Source organism: Camponotus floridanus, unplaced genomic scaffold, assembly GCF_003227725.1.
Source record: "Camponotus floridanus strain SB8 unplaced genomic scaffold, Cflo_v7.5 scaffold17, whole genome shotgun sequence".
Classification (NCBI taxonomy): Eukaryota; Metazoa; Arthropoda; class Insecta; order Hymenoptera; family Formicidae; genus Camponotus; species Camponotus floridanus.
In genome coordinates this window covers 1852731-1876142 of record NW_020229292.1, presented here as the reverse complement: position 1 = coordinate 1876142, position 23412 = coordinate 1852731, and the positions used below count along the sequence as shown (strand labels likewise).

The 23412-nt window shown below is 30.1% G+C and overlaps 1 protein-coding gene across 7 annotated transcripts in view; it reads right to left on the bottom strand.

Moving 5' to 3' along the window:
- Nucleotides 1-19560, bottom strand: part of LOC105251015 (protein NDRG3) — a 32155-nt gene extending 12595 nt beyond the window's left edge. For 3 of the 7 annotated variants that reach the window (XR_889168.3, XM_011257493.3, XM_011257495.3), the window contains exons 1-3: nt 19204-19559; nt 13657-14039; nt 10329-10382 (exon numbers count right to left, since the gene is read on the bottom strand). Coding sequence is in view for 5 of the 7 variants with exons in the window: in XM_011257493.3 (XP_011255795.1) it covers nt 10329-10382; nt 13657-13871 (269 nt within the window). In the remaining 2 variants the exon portion in view is untranslated. Of the gene's footprint in view, nt 1-10328; nt 10383-13656; nt 14040-19203 lie in introns of all 7 variants that reach the window. The other 4 variants (XM_011257494.3, XM_011257496.3, XM_011257497.3 and 1 more) reach the window with 4 other exon arrangements.
- Between the last annotated feature and the right edge of the window lie 3852 nt (nt 19561-23412).

The following is a 23412-nucleotide window of genomic DNA, read 5'->3' as shown; positions in this document are numbered from 1 at the left end:
TTGCATTGATGTTTAACTAGTTATGAACTCCCTTAATGCTCGAAAGACTTGCTTCATCTTGTATCCCAGAGGATTTATGGCGCCTGCTTAATTTTAGTAAGACAGTAAAATGCAAGAATCCTAATTGACTTCTTTTTACGCACAAAAGATTCTTTGAGAGAAACGAAACCACAAAATATTGTCTGCAATCAAGGAATTACGTTTCTATTTTCTTCTGAATTCTTTAAAACTATTATCTGAAATTCTTTCGTTCCATGTAATCAGAACAAACGCGAAATATTTATCCGAAGAATAGAAGATGCGTTTGTAGATCACGAATTCTTTCTCTCTCTCCGTCTCTCTCTTCATGACGTGACAACTTGCGTGACCCGTTACTGCATTCACATTATTAAATTCCTTATCTATTAATCGCTCCCTATGAGTCAGATTGCATGCACGTATTTTCGCATAATGGCATCTGAATTAATACAGCGATTACTTATCTTTCAAATCATTACTGTGTTTTATGGTGACTCGTTATTATCATTATGCACTTTTACATTTTGACAAAATTTTCTTCAACCTAAATTTTTTTTAATTATTTTTATTTATTATGAAATTTTTATTAAAAAAATTTATGAAATATTTAATTATGAAATATTTATTTTTTATTTTTTATTTAAAAAAGAATATTAAGTTTGTAATATAATACAAAATAATAATTGTAATAAATGCCAATAAAGGACAATAAAGGAGAGCATTTATTTGTTTTTGTGAATGAGATGTGAAATGAAAGATGCCGTTTTCACAGATTTATGGCGCGTATTGTAGACGGCGTCGCGATGACTGGCGTCGACGATCGATAAACAGAAATGCGATGTCACAAATGCGCCATGAAATCAATTGGAAAACACTTCGGTATTCTTGATTGATAGAGATTTCAAGAATTGATTATCAATCAATCATTCATGGGAATAATGAACCATAATGCAGTAGTCTGAAAATTCAACCTGAACAAATCGAGCATATTTCCCGTGTCATGAAAATAGGTGACACACTTAACTTATAATATGATTTTTTTCAAATTACAAAAAGTATATAATAAATTTAAAAAATTATTATAACAATATAGTGAAATTAAACGCTTAGATAAATACGTTTTTTTTCGATATTCAAAAACACATCTACATTTTATTTATTAGTTGATCAATTTCTTAATTTATAATACATAAGCGATTGTAATTAAGATGATGATGTCATATAAAAACACATATAATTTTATTTCCATTAGAATAGATGTTTTTCGATGTCTGCATTTATTTGCATTAATCTTAACGACAAAACATAATACGAACATACTTCGATCCTAACTAAAAAATTAAAATTTATAAAAAGAAAAAGAAGAGCTTTACTTAAAAGATATTGAAAAATTAAGATAACTTGTGATAATATACACAAACATATCGGTAGCATTTATGTGGACATAATAATTTTGCAAAAATAATTATTCCGGATTCCTTCGCTATTTCGAAGTATTATATTTTTCGAATTTTGACAGAAAAAATATTGTTAATTGAAAAAGTGTTTAAATAAAGAAGAAAATATACAGTGTGAAAAAACATGAAACGTCGAAATAAAGATTATATAGTACGTAAAATAACAGATGTGAGATCTGAACGGGCAAATAGAATTATTTTTTTCAATAAATATAAATTAAAACATACATATCTTTTATTTTATTTTGTTAAGGAATTGTAGTTGTTGTATTCTGCAACTTTCACACAGATAGATTTATTTCCATTGTGAAAAATTGAATATATTCCCTATGGCATTTCTAGAAGACAAATTCATGTATCATTGAAAGTCAAAAAGTTATTTTGAAATAAAAATAAATGATATACATCGCTTTATATCGTATCCTTGGTTATTTATTGAAACATAAATACGTAAAATAAACACGCGATAATATTAAGTACAATAAATATAAATATTAGAAAGGATCCAAAGTTGGGCAAAAATTCTACCTCGATTTAGATAAATCGGCAAACTTTATCTTATCTTCATCATCATTTAAAAATTTGTAAATTTAAAACTTTGCAAAAGATAAATAGCAGATATTATCACTGGATAAAATTTTATAGTGATGTTTCTTTTTAAAATTGCAAAGAATAAGATTTTCAGTTCAAAAACAAAATATGATATTTATTTAACTATTTATTTAACTATTTTAGAGTAAAAGATCAATTATTAATTATCAATTATCCTTGTCGAGATATTTAATTGCGGAGGAAATTATAAAATCTAAAGTTTTAAAGCAAAAATTTATTTTTGTAACTATTTGTGTTTAAAATTAAAAAATTTTGATATTGTATATATTAAAGGAATTGATATTCTATTAATGTAATATAAATATAAATTTTTAAATATATTTTTTCAAATCCTCTATAAGAAAATTTTAATAACACAGAAAAATAATATTATATAATTAATCTTTTTTATATTTCGATACTCGAAAATATTAAGAACTAATTTCTTCAAATTGAAAAGAATTAAGCTCTTTATATATTTTAACAACACGATAAGAAACTAGCGATTAAGAGCCATCGTGGATGGCAGTACGTAAATTTTTTTAAAGATTAATTGTTCGCGAAAATTTGAACTTGCACGAGGCATATCCATATCTTGGTATGCAAGTAAAACATATGCATATGTCTCGTGCACGTTTAAATTTCGCGAACAATTAATCTTTAAAAAAAATTTACGTACTACCATCCGCGGTGGCTCTTAATCGCTAGTTTCTTATCGTATTGTTTAATTTCTTTAAATATTGTATATATAAATATAATTTACATTTTTTATTTCATTAAATAAAATTATACTTAAATGTATTACATGTTTTTAAAGATAGTTTACCTTAAATAATAATTTGAGAAAAGATACTCTTTTTATTCGAATGGTGAATTATGATTATTATTTATGTGATTATTATATATACAGTTATTTTTTTATACAAAAAGTATTCGCATTTTGCTCTTTCAGCATTTTTTTTTAATGTAAATTTTTTTCTTTTTATAGCTTTATTTCTCCACATGCATGGCAATAAAAATCGTGTTAGTTTATGAGCTATTTCATACGCTATAAAGTTTACAGAGCTGTATCATATCCATAAGAATGTTCTACATTTTATCATTCTTTACTGACAGCGAAGTACTATCATTTCCATGAACATAATAATTGAGATACTACAAGCTGAATGACGTATTTTATACTTTCATTTACACATATGAGCTTTAATATTGTATTTACAAGATGTTTAAAAAACTATGAATACACAATATGTCATTCCATATTTATTCTCGAGTCTATAAATATTTTAATAATCGGAGCGGCTATTGTGTATGTGAGAGAGAGAGAGAAATTTTAAGAATTAATAAATATTAAAGTCTGAGTAGAAGCTAGCTTTTAATATAAAAAATTTCGTTAAGTTTTGAAACATTCATATGTCCTGTTATTGTTGTTATTATTAGTTATATTGATTATATTACATTTTAATTTTATTTTAATTAACAAAAATACTTTTTTTTATGAGAGAAACAGAAATAGAAAAATTTCAGTTTTTATTTTTGATAAAGTTTGATAGGTGAATTCTGATATTTTATTTTGATATATGATTTTTTGTTCAGTAATAATGCTTTAGTCAGAATAACGGTACCAATAGTGATTCCATCGTAATGCTACTTGAATTTCTAAGCATAGCTAATTTGCGTGTGCGAAAGGTTTCCCGGCACGTCACTCAGTCGTTTCCGGCCAGAGTTAAGTCCGGCTATCGCAGTAACGATAAAGGTTTTAAAAATTGTCTACATGTCTCATGTCTCTAGAATAATATTATATACAATATGAGTAGTTAAAAATTTTGTAATAAACAATTTATTCTTTCAAACTTATCAATCAATGACTATCGAATAATAACATAAAGTTTTCTGAAAACAAATTTAAACAAAGTAAAAAAGATATTTTCTGATAAATTTTATGCGCTGAACAAAACGATATATTCGTGATAAGTAATTTATTAAATTTGTGTTGTTGAATAGTTTTTTAATCATCTATATTCTATTAATTTTTCAAAAATCAGTTTTATTTGGAACATGTCAAATTTTATTAAAAAATAACATTTTATTTTTAAATAATTTTCACATTTCAGATGATAATAAAAAGAAATAAATTCAGAAAAAGAATAAGTATCAAAAGCTATTTGTTTTCATTCTTGAAAAAACGAGAGAAAAAGATAACTCATATATTCGTATCATATTTTATATATAATATATCGATCGCGATTCTTAAAATGACAAGTGATTACATCATTATTATTATAGTATAAAAGCGTAGTATGTACATGCAGATTCAAATAATCAAATTAATTATATGAATTATATCTATTATAATAATTGTTTGAATTATTTGACATAAATTTAATTAAAAATTAAGATTTAAAAAATTCTTCTATTATCATTTACAATTTAAATAAAGTAGTAAGAATTTAAGAATTTGAAATTTTCCCTAATTTTCTGATGTATCTGAAATATTTTATAAAATGTAAAATATATTTTTAGAATTTTTTGTAATTATATGAATGTTACGGATTTGTATGCGATCGGAAAATTCGAAATAGAAAAAGTACTTTATCATTTTATTTCTCATTTAAGCACTCTCGCGTTATCTAGAGATATAACGAAAAAATATAATGGCTCGTTAGGAAAATTTTGATAAATATATTCGAATTGATATTCATATATTTTATATACTTTCGGCAGTTTCTGTCACACTAAATCAAAACACAAAAGCATATCCTTCAAACTGAGAAGTTGTACTACCTTTAGAATTCATAGAACAAAGAACGAGTTGATCCTGGATCAACTTGAAATCCTACTTTCGAATTTCCAGAGATATCTCGCGTAACGAATATTCAACTGGCTCGTTGAAAGCGCCCATCTAAATGGAAAAGTGGTGCAATAATCCTCGAAGCTGGATTTTGTTCTCATATTTTACAATTTTAAAACTCGAAAAATTCTCGCGCTTAAATTAACTGCGAAATAGCTTTATAAAATGTAAGCATGATTGAAAAAGATTCTCAATAGCTTTAAATATAAACTTGTTGGAAGAAAGAAAAATTGGGTACGGATTTAAAAGTACAAGGATAATAATTCGCTACAACGTTAGACGTTATTGAATTTACTGTCATTTTATCAAATAAAAATCTAAAATATCTACTACTTTTTTCTTTTATACTACTTAATTTTTTATAATCTATTTTTCTAAAAGAGTATTATATATATATATATAATACTCTTTTATTTTTTTATCAAAGAAGGTATGGGCTTATTCTCTTCATATTTCTGTACATTTATTATTAAAGAATTCCATTTTGTGAGGATATATGATAAAGGACGATAACTTATCTCAAAGTTACGAAGAAAATGTTCGAATATATATAAGAAATCTTTATAAATATTAGTTTTAGAAATTAGATTTGCAGCAAAAATAAATAAATAAATAAATAAAATAAATAAATAAAATAAATAAATAAATAAGTAAAAATAAATAAATTTAACAGTTTATTTATAAAAGTTTGTTTGACATATTTCAATGTCTTTTAAATTTAATTAAAACAAATATAAAAATTTAATATCGAATCCAGTTAAAATTGCATGTATTGTATAATCTTATCTCTAAAGTTCACAATAAGGAGGATAAAATGTCTTTAAATGGCAAACAGCGTGAAATTTTCTTAAAAATGGTTGTTTAACCACAAACTGTAACCAAATAATCATTCAGTGGCAGTACCTCTATTCGATATCTTGCATGATAATATTCTTTTTCGATCGATTAATCGAAGTAGATAGATTCTTTCTGATCTCTTGCATGTAAGACGAAGCCGCAGAATAAGGATCGATTTACGCTATTTCATCGATCCTTCGCAAGTTACTAAGGTAAGCAAATAAATCTCTGTCTACCGCAAACAAGTATGATACAGGACACGTTCTAAACAGAATCGTACTCCATTATTATTATAGAGTACCGATTATTTGAGTTAGATATACTTTGCATTTCTAGCAGGAAGATGAATCAGAGACCTAAAATTAATAAGAGTTTGTTTAATTAGAAAATATCTTCTATCTTTTTCTGTTTAAAATTTTAAAAATTCGTGAAAAATTCGTTCATTATTGTTTTAGATTGTCATATATTTATTCATACAAACAGTTTTCAAATCAATTTCTACATGTTGCTTCGAATATTATTTATTCATTTTATGCATTACTTCCAGTAAAAAATTTGATCTGCTACTGTTGATTTCCCAATAACTGTGTATAAAATATTGTTAATCAATTTTTATTTTGAAGATAATTTATGTATCAAAAGATTCAAAGAGAGAACAAACGGTAACTTATGATGCGCTAATAAATTATTAATTACGTTATTTTTATTGGAATATAGAGTTGTTTGATAAAGTCGGTGCCATCCGATCAAAGTGGAACTGGCGCGACGCCAAGTTACGTTGAACGAATTTCTAGCAAAAGTGGAGCAAATACTGACGTACACGACTGTAGCGTCACATAGAATCGTTACGTTTCGACCTCCTATCAGAGCAATTTATCATTCCTTTATGTAACAAACGGCAAAGATGTTGAATCGAGATAAGTAAAGACTAATTTCTAGCAAGAAAAGAAACAAAATCAACGTCACGCGAGAAAGAAGTGACAATTAACCAAACGGCTAAAGTTTTTTTGTCGGTTGACAAAGAACTTATTGCTAACTCAGATTGCATTTCAATCGATATATGTTCGCTTTCTTCATGATGTAAAGAGCAGTGGCCTGTTTAAAGCGAAATTTCTTCGATCTACATAACACGAATCACTAATTACACAAACTATAAACAATGATTTGTGCAGATCGAAGAAAACAGCACGTGCAAAATAAATTTCGCTTAATTGATTAGGTTTATAATATTCCTTATAAATTTGTTTAGCTTGGAATACAATGTTCAATCATATAACAACAGTTCATATGAACAACATTGTAATTAATATCAGTATATATATTTGTTATAAAACAATTTAAAAAGACAATATTTTTATAAAAATATTTTTAATATATATAATAAATATTTTTAATATATTTAAAAAAATTTATAAAAATTTGCAAAATATATTAAATTATGCATAGAATGAAATTTTAAAAAAATTAAAGATCTAATATCTGTTAAGATTAACAAGCTTAAAAAATAAATAGATTAAAATATGATTGCTTAAAGAATTCTTAGATCGGGAAATTAATTTCTTGCGTTCAAAGATTAATTACGTCCGGCACAATTTTTTTAAATTAATAATATACATATAATAAGTTAAATTAGTTTTTCTTTAAAATTATAATAGATTTGTAAGATAAGATTTAACATATATATAAAATATTATATTGTTAGATTGCATATCTGCATGCGATCTTTTAATGCTATTTGATTACACAAGGACATATATATATATATATATATATATATATATATATATATATATTAAAATAAAATATGCACATATACACATACTACTATCAATCATTTGTATCTTTGCATAGAATTAAAAAAGACGAGATACATATATATTAGAAGAGAAATATTTTTAAAATTAATAAAGAAACATTTTCAAAAATTCTTCTGTTTTTAAAGTAATACTGTAGGACATTGTGACAACAAGACGTTTATATATGATGGTCTTAATAGTTCCTAAGTAGTTCTAATTTCGCCGTTAATTACTTCGCTGTGAGTACTAGTCAAGAGAGGTGTGGCTTCGTCCTTTATCCTAACAAGTAGAACATCTTTGTCCTAAGACTAATATGCACGCGCGAACGAAGAATGACGTAGTGAAATTACATCGTCAACTTCAGGAAGCTCCTAAACTCGCTCTATTACGTGAAATGTTACATTCTATTAAAGTTCCTTCTACAATTACTCGTTTAGTAATATTGACATATTTTCAATAAATAATATTGCTAAATTTCAACGTCGTAATTATCATTGTCATTTATTATAGTCGATTTGCTTCTCTTTTAATAATATAAAAATTTTTATATAGTTTTAAAGAAGTAATACATGTGTTTATGTTTTAAAGAAGTGATACGTGCAAAATTTTTCCAAAATCGTATTTGAGTTAAAATAAATTTAAAAGTAGAAAGATAAAAATATGTAAGTTATCTAAATAAAGGAAAGATAATTCTTTTAAAATAAAAAGTTATATGATTAAATTTAAATTTTTAAAACACAGTATTTAATTCAATATTTCTTAAAGACAATATTTCTGTGTTGGTTTCTTTAAGATGTGAATCATCTTGTAACGATTTATAAATTTTCTTGAATTATAATCTCATATATTATATCTATAAATTAATGCTTAGTCGAATGTCACGCATATAATTCCTAAATAATTAAAATCGAAAAAATGCATGATTAGCAATACAAATCATAAGAATGGAACGCATTAGTTGTGAAATTTTAATTTCTTATCGAATTTTATAGCTGGTCAACTCTGCGTTGCTAAATTATTTTCAAATAAATTATTCGACGAATTCATCACCGAATATAACGATCATTTTTTTCCTTTCACAATATAAATAAATTTCTATTGACAATATAAATTTGTTATTTATTGTTACAGTATATCAGAATTAAAATAATCGATATTATATATATATATATATATATATATATATATATATATATATATATTTAATAGAAATAAAATGCTCTATATTTAAATAATATAAATTCCCATCAATAATCCACCCAAATAGCATTGATTGTGCTAATATTTCATTGATTTGATCAATTAATAAAAATATAAATATAAATATAAATGTGAATGTAAAGTTAAAATCGCAAATAAATAAATAAATTTTTTAAAAAATCTGACAAGAAATTATTGCTTTGCGAAACTGTTTAAAAGAGAAAAAAATTTTATTTTTTTCTCTTTTAAACAAAGACAGTTTTGCAAAGCAATAATTTCTTGTCAGATTTTAAAAAAAATTTATAATAGAATGAGCACAAATGAATTATATAATTCGAGGAAAAATTTTGACGAAACTTGGTGATCTTAAAGCAAAATTTGCGATTTTAACTTTACATTTATATTTAAATTAGAAAGTAGTACCAACGACGCGAGTTTATAAGAATCATGAAGTAGCTCTATTTAACAGCATAAATGTTGAAAGTTTAGGAACTTTCGTTAAACTGTCTTAAACAATTAAGTTTCATAAGCTTTCTAAATTTGGGTCATAGCTCTAAATAACAGCTAGGTCACCCATTAAAACGCTGTTCAACCAATATCATATATAAAAGAACACTGCTGCCGTCGCGCATTATTGCAGCTTTGTTTCTTGTCAGCTTAGAATAATGCACTGTGTCGTTGCTTTTACATAATATGCAGTGCGATTGCAACAAAATCTAGAATTATGTTCATTTTCAGTTGCAGCGCATTTATAATTCTTCTTATATCTCAATCAATTATATATCGAATTAAATATGAATTGTATATCGATCAAATATATATCGGAGCATCCAATTTGTTTGCTGATGACCATTGCACAAGACAACTGTTACACAGTTGTACCGCTAAATAACGCATAATAACTTTTAATAACACAATTGAGTGAGTTATGATCTGGTTACTCGACGCCGTGGGCACAAGGTCAATGTCAATTGTCCATGTCAATTGAAGAACCCTACAAATTATGACAACAAAAATGTTTTCCTGCTCATTCTTAATATTTAAAAATATATTATAATTATGTATATTGAATATATTCTAATTTAGAAAAATATATTTAATCTTCTTGCGAATAAAATTAACAGATATTACTTTTAATTATTCTTTGTATCATGATAAATATTAAAGATGGCAGACATAGTATTATTCAAATGAATTTCTATGTTATTTTATATTTTTTTCGTTAATTAATAATGAAACCATATTGCTTAGCTTCGTTATTTCAGGCGGGATTTTAATAGAAGGATAAATTTGCAATTTTTATCCTCACTCCTACCTGTGCTGCGTCAAACAAGTCAAATATTTATGCTATTGGGATGAAACGATTCAGAGTAAATGAATGTGAATGAATAATAATAAAGTGACTATACATTCTCAATATATAGGCTTTCATTAAATATCAACTATATCCACTCCGACTACATATCTACGCATCAGCATAAATTGCAACTATTCAATGCGATACTTGCCGAAAGATAGAAAATACCGATTACGCGACGGTCTCTATAAATTCTCCTCTCTCTTATTCCAAAAACTTACCCCAAAAGAGCAGATTCCTCGGCAGTGGCTGCTGTCGGCATCCTGTTTTTCTCCCTAGAACAAAATGGCGGCGAATAATCATAGGACCCGGCCCCACCGGCATGTGTCGTGCCTTTATCCCGTCACAATAAACAAACAACTTGTAACAACGTAAAAGCAATTAGCACAATGAACGAATAGCAGTGTCATATTAGCGTCAATCTGCTTTTGTTAGCATTCTACATCGATCGCATTAAGAATCGACTTCTCTTTGTTTTACAATCTCTGGTATTTAGCACATGGTTCATTTGAATGTAAAATTACTATAAAGGTTACCATTTTTTACGGCCAATTAAATCGAGGATCGAAAATCTCATATTTAAATATTGCACACTTGAATAAATGAAGGGAAATTGAGTTAAACTTCAGGCTAAAATTAAGAGATAATATTTCAATTTTAATAGCCACACGATAAAAAAATACCTTCTGCTGTCTTAACTAAAGGTACCGAATTTTCTAAAATTTAAAACATTCGATATTGTAATAATTATATTAATTGTAATTAAAATAAATATTATAAATAAATATATTGTAATTAAAATAATTAATTAGTAAATAATTATATAGATATAAAGATGCTTGTATATCATACGTAAGAATTTTAAATAAAATCTAAATGTATGAAATTATAAAACAAATGTACAATGAAAAGATAAACTATGGCTTCATGTGTTCTACTAGTTTAAAGTCAAAGTTTTACTACAGGTATAACAACGTTGAGTTATGGCGGTTTGATTTTCTAAATTGACCGCGACTCGGATGATGGTACCCGGACCCCTCGATTGCTCGTATTTATAATCGCCCTTGGTCACTCGAGAAGCCGGTTCCGCGCGTTTCCGTCGCGAACCATGAAGCGTTGCAAGGATAAAGAAAAACGACCGATCGCATGCACGCAACAGAGAAGGTGATAGTAATAACGTGATAGTAACAACGAGATAAACCAAGCGGCGATGATGAGGGTGATTACGGTGGACAAGGGAATGCGAGAAGCCAGTGTTATTGGTGCGTGCACCTGAGGCTTGAAGCACGAGAGAGAAAAAGAAATGTCTTTTTCAGGTGCCACAACGTGACTTACCTTTCGCTCGAACCTTCAGCATGAACTGATCGATAGCGACACCTTTAACGTCCGATCCTGAAGTTCGTCCGTACTTACTAATCTACTAATCTAAAACGATATGTTGGCTTTATAGCCGATTCTGTTTATACAAGCCAAAATTTAATTATTTCCAAACAAAATATTCTACGAAATATTTTGCGAAATATCAACAGCTCTAGTTTTTTTTCTTTTTTTTTCTTTCTTGAATCAATATATTTTTATGCTCACAGTCAGTTAATTTTTATCTCTACAAATCTGTGTATTCCATGTGCATCTTTAATCGAAAGGTTCGAGAATTTTTTTACTCGTTTTATTGGTTAGTGTTATATATGTACTGTGCAAATAGCTCGCGTAATCAATGATTTCCGTGGGGAAAACGAACCGTGTTTAATAACAGCAGAGGTTGCTAAAGCTGCCGAGCAATTTATATCATGCGCGCAAAATTGCGGGAAACCCTTTGGCTTGTGTCAGATTCTGTGTTAAAGTTGTTTAATTGTTGAAAATGTTAGTTTTGAAATATACATTGCATTAAGTTTACTTTTGGTCAGCGTCAAAGCGAACAATCGTTGTTAGTAGTATTTAGAATAATCAAATTGCAAGCATTAGTGTAATTATGTGGCATTGGCGAATATATTTTTAATGTATTTTATTTTTTGTATGTGTAAAAATATTTTCAGTTATTCTATTTCGATACGGTAACACTTTCGTTGCTGAAGACGGCTATTTTCAATGTATACATATTTTTAAACATTTATTTTGATAGAAATGAACACGGTTGTGTTAGTTATATGGCTAAATATAACGAAATGTGTAAAATGTCAAAAGATCATTTTATTATATTAAATTATAATATAAAGATTATTAAATTTATTTTCAGAAAATATTAAAAAAAATAGATTTTAAAAAGAGCATAATCATATATAAGAGCATAATCACATAAGAGCATAATCAGATTATTAAATTTATTTTCAGAAAATATTAAAAAAAAAATAGATTTTAAAAAGAGCATAATCATATATGAAAATATGCAATTTTTCCCTAAATATTATATATTTTTAGAGTATATAAGTTTATATAATATTTTGAGAAAACAGGATCTCGAAAATGAGAGTATGAAACCAGCTTGAAAATTAAATTTGGGAATAATGTGACACGTATGATTCTATGTTTCATGCAAATAACAACTGCAGAAGGCTAGAAATATTTTGCACATTTGTAGAAGATGTTATCACATACGAATAATGTGTCTTCAAGGCATCAAGTTCTTCCTTCAGATTCATAAATTCTATAATTTTGCATATCTGAAGAGAATTTCTTTTCTTTATATCAAGATTTTAATCGTCAACATGTGCCATTCTTACTTTTATTATAACACATAATCGTATTATTACATTGTTATATTACTTAAAAGAATATAAAAATATATCATTTAATGTTTTATATAATATATTTATAATATTATTTATATAATATTATTATTTATATAATAATATTTTCTAATATTATATATAATATATATTATATTATATATTATATATTATATATTATATATATTATATATTATATATTTTATATAATAATATTTTCTAATATTTATATTCTTTAGATATTTTTTTCTAATAGATGATTCAATATATTACAATAGATGTTTTTAGCCAGTCTATAAACATGCAACGAAAGTTGTAGAAACTGCATCGATAGTATTACAATTAATTTCATGAAACTCGTTCGCTATAGCAGCCAACAACAAAAGCACTAAAATCATGCCCTAATGTGTCTTCAACCTCGAAGTGCTCGTTGCATAAACTCTTTAATAACTTGCATCATTTATTTTGTTGTAACATTAAGCATTTGCGTTTTTAAGTAAGACGTCTTTTATATAAAAGATGTATATATTAAGACGTATAAAAAATTAAAATATGTATATCTTGAACCGAAAACTCTCAACGTCATTTTAATTATAATTACAAAATTATCTTTAATGTAATTTTTTTATACATAGATATTCAAGATACAATTGAATCCAGCAAAAATCGTTGATTTTTAAATAAACCGCGTTAAGACTATCAGTGCTCGAAAGGGCAAGCAGATTCGAGATTGAAGAACAGCGACACGATATATCCCGCGATCGTATTCCTACCTGCTGACCGGTTTTTCCCCCATATTCCCGGACAATGTCGCTTAAGGCATTACCTTGGGACAATCGTGATGCTTTCGGGACGGTCCTCAATCAGCGGGTCTTTCTTCCGGATCTCAACCTTTGGCGAGGCGAAACTAAAAGCCTTCTTGACAGATTCGAGGACGCTCTGGCCGGTAGTCTGTGTCTGGTCGACGATGGTCGTGCTTTTGTAAACGTCTTCGCCCAGGTCGCCTAACGACCTGTACGAAGCGCCAATACCTGCCGGCATGGCGTGACTTCCGTCGTCCTGTCTCGTTCGCGAAGTCGTTCCTCACCCGATACGATCTACTTGATCGTCGTGCTAGTCGAGGATGACGATTTCCGTCCAGATAGTTGGCCTCTCGGCGAGGAATCGCCTCGAAGGCGCTTGGAGCTGAGAGAGACGTTGCTGCTGCTGCTGATGATAGGCGTGCCCGAAGCCGATATGCCAATATCGCACGTCAAAAAGGCAAACGAACGGCAAAGAAACAAAAGAAAGAAAAAACAAGGATAAGGAGATCCTGTGACGGCGATCGCAGTGCGATTCGAGGCATCGGCAGTCGTTCGATCGTAAATCAAATCGATTTCCTTGAGAAAGATTTTTATGAAACGATCGCACAATAGTCGTGGTTAATTAATATCAATCAGTAATTTTTTCTTTCATTACAAACAATAACAAAAATTAAATGCAACTAATAATTAGATTCTATAGGCGAAAATGTATTGTGAAAATATGTTTTTAAAATATGTTTATTTTCATTTTTATTAGCAACTAGTGTTTATTGCTCATAAGAGATGATAAAAATTTTTCTGAGAAAAATTTTGACAAGTTTTATAGAGAAATGTACAATTAAAAAGTTTGATGTTGTTTAGTAATAAATATACAATTTCATTTCTAATTATATCATATAATGACAGTTTTGATAATATTTTTTAGCAAATCTATTTGAATTATAATTAATTAAACTTTAGAATTTTGTAAAACATTTATTTCTTCTTTTATTGAAGTAGAAAAAATTTAACATACTTTATACTACTTTTGATTTTTAATCAATAATTACAAACAAATTTTATGAGGCACCGAAGCAAATAATTATAAAAATTTTATTGTATGATTTTGTACTTCGATATATTGGTTCATTTTTCTCTTTATTTTCTGCTTCGTATCTTTTTTAATAATTTAATCTTTTTTATTTTCTGCTTCTGTACACATTACACATACATAATTAAAAGTTATTTTTATAAAAATGTTTGCAATATGTTGCACGATAATTATATATTAAATTATGCGAAAAAAAGTTAATTATTACTATATAAATGGAATAAATGGAAATAATAACGCAATTGCACGAGTTGATTAAATATTTTTCCATATTATAACTTCCTGTAAATTTTTTTTTTTCATCATACGTTTAATGTACTCTCTATTGTAAACAATTGCAGTCATGCTCCAATGTAAACGTATTTGGAATCCGGATCAGTGCAAATATAAAGGAAAAATATAAAGATGCTCTCTTGAATTCAATCGTTAACATGGACTTCTAGGTACATAAAATCGCGTGAAAGTTTACGAAAATACACACAGAAACAAACAATTCTGTCGTTCTGACGAAAACAAACGAGCGAGCTGCTATTGTTTTCGTAAACTTGATTGTCGTCCATCTTTGCAACATTTGCCAAGTCAATGCACAGTTTCAATTCGCATTTTATAATTTATTGTATATCTTATCGCTCACACGTCGTGAGAAACAATGAACGTATATTAATTTATAATTGTAATAGAGATAAATTTGTTTATCTTTTTAAATTTCTAACAATAGTCTCGCAAGAATAAAAAGTTATTAAATTATTTATTTATAAAAGAAATTATTTTTATTGATTTAATTTACTTTTGCCGATAATATGATGAAATATTTATGAAATTGAATTTCGAGTTATATTATATTGTATGCAGAGAAATAAATCTGAGAAATGTATAAGCAGAACACGTACAAGTTCTATAGCGCATCGACTGTTTTATAATTAGACTTATCTCATTGTACGACTTTGATCGAAAACGTTATTGCCGATGCCTCGCAGAATCGTCCTCGCTAAAATATAAAAAAATGAAGATGCGTGTCATATGATCGACATGCACAAAATCCATCGATTTCTTTGTTGATATCGAGAAAATCATGCATGGCGACATGCCAATTAAAAACTATTTAATTATGCATCTTCGTGAAACGTATCGATAAACAGGAAACGTGCGAACAATATAAATAGTGTCGTGTTTTAGTCAACTATCCTTATCAATTAATCAAGCGCGTGCCAATAAAATGATTAATATATAAATTCTTCTAGGATCTATATCAGTCACTGATCGTGAGACTAACGTGAAACGTGATGTAAATTCGTAAGAGAAACAGACAGATACATGCAAAAGAGAATCGTACGATAAATATATCGTACGATAATATATAAATATACGATAAATCGAGTTTGTGAATTCGTCTGCGATTAACATCACTTCAATCTATCGATCAAAAGACACGCGCATTTATTACACTTTTTCCTTCTAAGGTTTCTATCGTTGATAATCGATAAGCACATAGAGATTAAAGATTTAATTTATTACGCATGCACGTCTATCTCTTAATATGGGTGTAGTCCATTGGGTGTAGTTATTGATCTATATAACGTTCGATGAATCGCAATCCAAGAGAACTGATTCAGACTGGATTTATATTTAAAGACCTTATTATAGCAAATTGGCTCCAAAATCCTTTGAATATATGTACCAAACTAAATTATATATTAGTTGTAAAAATAAATTCGTAATTCTTTTTTTTTTTTTAAAGAAATTAAATCAGAACATTAACAATAAGAACATTAATCTGATATTACGATCTTCCTGCCAATTATGATTTCCGCTAGTTAAAAAAATTATTTCATAACGTGCTACGATATTATCGTTATTATTGTGAACGCTACAAATGATTATTGTGCGACTAACATTAAAATGAAATCAATGTAAAGAATCTTCATGCGCAAACAATTATTCAAATATCGCAAATTTTGTTACTTAGAAAAATTATTATTTGATAACTAAATGTTGTGTTAAATGAAACGGAATTTATAAACATTTGTTTAAAAGTTTGTACATATTTTTTATCCTTGAATATCCATTTTCTTATTAATTTGATAAAAAAATGAGCTATATAGCTTCGTGCCATCACGTTATTAAATTACACCAACACATTATTAAATTACACCGTTTAATTATCTGCAGCAAAACAATTTAATTTCTTTATGAGATAAAATAATTCGCTAAAAATATGAGAGAAATATGATGAGAACTATACTAGAGAACGTATACTTCTATTTCAATTTATTTGATTTCAAGTCAAGCACGCGTCACTTTAGAGTCAGCCAAGCTCTTCAAATATCGATAGCGCCGAATGCAACTGGATCAGCTGCGAGCCCGACTTGCTTATGGCCTCGCGTCAGCAGACGGGAAATCGATCTGGCCAGGACCTTTCCGGGCAAAATATGTATGCATGTCGCTGTTGGGGTTCACGCAGTGATCACCAATTCGCGATGGACTTCCGTGCGCGTTGTAAACCGGGTCCCAGGAGAGTCACGTATTGATTTTTCGCGTAGATACTCGCGTGTAACGTCGGGGTTAACCCCGTTTCTCGACATCTAATTTTTCGTCCGACACTGCCCGACTTGACATCGACTCGAACTTGTCCAATTAATTTATTTCATTTAAGAAAATTTTAGCATCGATGATATAATAAACAATACGACATATTTATTAATGTAAATATTTTCGTTATCTCCCCGATATTTCCCTTCAATTTCTCTGTTATTGATCCACTGATTCAAGCGATTAAGAATTGCGATTATCGACGATTACGCTCAGATATAAAATTCATTAAAAAATGTATGTAAAAAATACGTTTGTTACATAAAAAAAATTTAAGAGTATCAATTAATTAAAGATGTTTTATATACATATAACAATGAAAAATTTTGTCTAATAAACTTTTCTGATACCATTTAATTTATCAAATCAATTCAACAAATGTTTGTTATAATAATTGCATAAAATATTTTTTATATATCTATGTTAATATTAAAACATATTTTTATGGAACTTTCGATTATCCGATCTTTCAGAGATTATCACGTTATTTAGATTTATTAATTCAATTTTTGTTTCTGATAGCGTGTATTTATAACTGAAGAACAATGAATCATTGATCTGTTCATTATTATAGTCTAATGTGGCCTGAAACGACAAGGCGAAGCATCATAACGTGCATGCGTTCTTAAGGAGAAGAATTTCTATACTTTTTCTTATCCGTTGCCCCACTTTGATGCATGCGATATTTTTCCACCAAATTTAATATAAAGACGCATACGCTTTATTTAACACGTAGCTTTGAAAGTAAAGACTTTGCCAGTCCGATGAAAAATCTTATCACGTCTGACAGTTTATTTTTGTATCTTGCGACTTTTTTCCATCCTACAACTCACGTAGGATCGATCCAGGACCCTTCGAGCGTCATCAAAGCAGCTGCAAGCTGTTACGTCTGCGATGTCAGATAACTGTTAAGATAATTGTTGGATGCTGGGAATTGGGATTGGACGCGTAAAATGTGTTTATTTACTTCTCTCTTTTAAGAAGAGATATAAAAGTTCTTTAGAGAAAACTAAGGATATAAATTATCTTTTCGATGAAGCAATTAATTTAATTCTTTTTTAATATTCACTTTAAAAGACGGAATATTATGAAACATTTAGAAATATCAAGAAAATTATCAACTCTAATATTTTCTAGCTACTATATTTCAAATTCGCCAACAACATTGATTCGCGAAAGTTGTCGTTACGTAAACGTGATCTATAGACACCGAGTGCCCAGGAAATTTAGGAGAAGGAGATAATTTTGTCCACACATGCATTCGGATAAGAACCTTCTTCTAGGCTACATAAAAGTGACATTCGTTGAATATTCAAACTTCGAAAAGTATAAGGGAAACAGGTAAAAAGCAGAGGGAGGGCTGAGAGTCGAGGGTTGAGATCCTACTTCGCGATACGTAACAGCCAGCACTTGTGCTCGATCGAGGACTGGCATCGACCACGTATTATTCCACGACGTCTAGCTTTTCTGGGAACGATCGATCGTCCGGTCTAACCCCATTTCCCGACAGCCGACAGTTGGTCTCGCGCCCCGATGAGACCAATGTAAAGTCGCCTCCTCAGCGACTTTAGCGCGAGATCGTTCGCGATCGATTTAGCGCGCCAGGTTCGACCTTCGTGGTTGCAGCGCCGACGTTGAGTATGACTCAACCAAGTTATCACGACGTCATCGACCGTCATCAGCAGCTTTTGTCAACGAACGACGATAAGGAGCGACCTGATCATTGACGCGCGCGACTGTCCGCACGATTTCACGAGCGCGCAGATAGATTATCAGGGACGTCTGATCGATAGGTCGAAGCGATGGAGAGCGACTTCCGAAGGGATGCGGCAGACGAAAAGGCGGACGAAGAGTCAGGAAGGTGCAGAGAGAAGGCTCGTCTGGGACTCACCTCTTCCTACGCGAGTTCCGCTGCGGGATCCGAGTGCCAAAGAAGAGTTGCAGCTTTCGCGCAGCCTTTGAACGCGTTCACCAGAGAGAACCTCGACGCGTTCTTACAGTCGCGATGAGAGTCGTCCCGTCTCTTACGGGGGACGCGCGCAATCGGAGCGACCGTAAACCTTATGCAATTTGACAATCGACCCGCGCAGATCGCCCGCTCGATTTGCGTCGACCTTTAGACGTGACGTTGCGAGAAGATGGAGCACCACGACGAGACTGAGGTCTCTTGAGGAGCGCACGGTGTACTCGACGATGTCGTACGGTTACTATTGGCCCAAGTGCACGGCTCCAACCACGGACTGGCTGGTCAATGGAAATGCGCGTTGCTTTATGCGCGGTATACACCGGATCGAACCGGTTACAGACAGACTGCCGACATCTGGTCACGAGAAAGTACACCCGCCCATGTTCACCCATGTTCAGAATTCCCGCTGCAAACCAAGCAAGAAGCTGACTTACTCGGCCGGTCGATTATCGGGTGAATGTTCAGACGTGGTTCCTAAAGATACTTGGCGAGGAACTCACCAACATGACAGGAAACCGAGATATCTAGCGTTGATATGATTTAAATGCACCTTTCTACTAGAAGATGGTATCAATATGAATTTTTGTGCCACAATGAATTATTTTGAATGTTTTTTTAAGAGGAACTGATCAATTTGCAAAAGGTTGAATACAAGATATGAGTTACATTTGCAATTAATCTCTTTGAATTACACTTGTATTTCATTCATAATAATATGATATAATATGCGTGACGAAATGAATTTTATTATCGACATTTCTCGTTTTTTAAATAATTATTTCTTATTAAACTTCTGAATTAAAAATATAGAGAAACGGCTTAAGGAGCGTGAATGAAAATTACATTAAATTAACATTATTCTGTAAATAAAATTTAATTATACAAAAATAATAAGTAATGACATCATGTTGACAAATATAAATCAGAATGTAAATAAATACGTAATATGTAATGAAAGCGGACGTTTCGGCTCAATTTTTTAAGTCTTCTTCAGCGCAAAATTACTTTAGTAGTCGTGGATAAACTAAGCTAATCTTAAAAATTTAATGATATAGAAACCATAAAGGTATCGCAAACCGAACGCAAAAGCCGATGGTGATGTAGACTAAAAAAAAATTTTTTCCTCAAAGATACTTTGGTCCTATCTAATTCGATTGTTAGAAGGTTCATGATGTCCATTATAATTGTCATTTTATCATAAAATTCTACATCTAAAACCAATATCATTTTAACGGTTAAAATTTTGAATGTTCTTAATTTCTTTTGTCTTCAAATAAATACTAGCGCAAGATGCTTGACATGCATAATAGGAATTTTCCAAGGAGATTAATGTAATTAAAATACGAATATGTTGCATATATTTGCATCTAATATATCGATGATGCATTTATAAGAAATTAGAGTAATATTTCAGCAAGAATAAATAAATAAAATATACATCCTTTTCCGCATTCGAGAATATATTCAGTGTACATGCGGATTATTTGTTCGATACTTTGCAATTATTTCGCGAGGCTAAATGCATTTCCAGGAATTTAATTCTAGAGTATCATCCCGCATCCCCATCTGGAACTTCCGATTGGCTCTCGTTTACTCCGTCGTTCAAATTAGCCCGCAAGAACTGGAGAGCTGTCTAAGCGACTGTCTCTCGTAATCGAACCGAGTTGAGTAGCAGAAGAATGGAACAACGGGCCGGAAGAGCTCTCGAGAGGGTTTAAGAGGCGCTACATTTTATGGAATTCACTCGGAGTCGGAGAGAGATTAAATGAGAGGCGGAGGAAAGCTACGATGAGATCTTCACGGATGGAATCGGTGCCCTGGAATTGCGGAACGTGCGTCGAGAAGGGAGGGGATTTAAAATCGCGAATCTCTCTATTATCTCGCTCCCTCGACTCTTCTAGACGACACCACCGGAGTAAACGAAGACCTCTTCTATTACGTCCATCTCAACGCTTGGATAATCCGCTTCGTGAATTATTGCGGCGAATCTGCCTTATTTATGCTCGGAGTTGAAAGAATTTTTTTTTACGACATGCTACAATTCCGAGAAATGATGGTTGGTTTGATATTGTCAACAAGTTATATTAAAAATAATAATAAATATAAGGATTCTTAAAAATTATTTCGTGACATTTCTCTTTCCTTTATTTCTGAATCGAATCAATTTTTCTATATTCGCCGTTGACAATAATAGCTATCTCCTCGATGAAAATTCAGCTGACATTTGAGGCATCATATTTTATCGCAGTTTTATTTAGTAACGCAAATAGTATTATATATAACGTAATCCCTGTGAATCAATTTAATTCTGAGTACAAGGTTTTTGTAAATTATTATTCAATCTTTGACTTGACGAATAATTTTACTTTGAAATAGATGGATATTTATTTCATGTAGATCTTTGTTTTGAAATCTCGGTGTATATTAACTGAATATTTTTGATGCTCTATATAAAATATCTAGACTTTGAGTATTCGAAAGTCCGACAAGAACCCGCGATGAAAAGATAACATCGGATGTTATGCCAAAACACGAATATGCATTCTCCATTTTATAATAATTCGGATTGAATTTTAGTTCACACAAAATTATCTCTCGCGTAGGGACGATCAACGTGCGCTGATTTTGACGAAAATTTGACGTATAATAATTACCTCCGACGCATCCGAAGCTGAGCCAAGAAAGGTAGAGGAAAGGAGGAGGGGCGCGAAATATCCGGCGAGAGCTGACGTATCTTCCGACGATATCCCTTTACGAATCCCACCGATGTGATACATCGCACCTGAACGCCCATCCTAAACCACCCCCTCTTACCCCGCGACCACCTTCGAGCTCTAACCTTCGGAATCCTCTCTCTCCGCCGGATGATATATATTTCCCTGAGTATATTCATCATGAAAATGTATATTTATGTATACTTCCGCTAGCCCGTCGCTCGGTTATACATACATATATATATTGTTACCACACGTCACCCCCGCGGGTTTTCGTCGGACTTACCGCTGCCCCGTATACGTCCGCAAAAGGTGCTTTATAATGCGCATGGAACGTAGCAGACATATTTTTCCTGTCCGTGTCCCGCTATGTTATATCCCTTCCCGACAAGAAGGAACCGATCCTTTGTAGAAAAAAACTCGTCGGGGTATTTAGTCTGTCAACCGCTATGACGAATCGTCATGAGGAAGGCCGGTTTTAAAGCTGTATGAAACGTATTCCTTTATGATATTTTGATGTGTACACTGAGAAAAATCGTTTGATTGTACCAATAAGATATACATGATTGAAGGCATTTTGATTAAATCAAATATGAATTTCTAGTTATCGTGATAAGACTCGATTTTTTATAATTAGAACGTTTAAGGATGTTTTATATGTACAATCCCAGCAAAAAGTAGCTGAAAATCAATATTGAATATATCCACTTTATTTTGAGTATGAGAAATTGTGGAATATTACAATTTGATCTTAACTACAGTGTAGAAATGTATTTTTTAATATTAAATTAATTTTAAATGTATTTTTTTAAATATTAAATTAATATTAAATGTATTTTTTAATAATAATATTTGCGTTTTTATTGAAATATTCCGAATTTTGTTAATCGAAATGATTAACTTTTGGCAGAGAATTTCGCCTTGTGACAGATACATAGCTAACTTTATTGAATTATATTTAATATCTTTTTAACCAGTTAGTACTTATATAATATTACTTGACCAAATATTTTCTCTATATCTAAACTCTTGCAAATTTTAAACAAATTCGGAATATTATTTCCATGTGTTTCTGTCATTTGAATCGACATAGTTATACGTTTCCCATAAGAACACATGTTCGGTGCAAATTAAAATCCTTATAAGTTGTAAACGCTTTAGTGAATCGATTTAAAAATTGTACTGAAGATTCTAAACATATGTAAGAGCATTCTGTACAATTTTCATTAAATTCTCAATATTTTGAAAATAGATACAAAACATCCTTAATAGATTTTACTATAAAGATTATGATGGGTTAGTATTTTTTGATTGGATCTATAAAATTTCTTGTTACATTAATTTCTTTGCTTGCCACTCTTAACTTAACTCGTATTCAATATTTGCCATGAAATGTATATAAAGAACTAGTATTAACGTT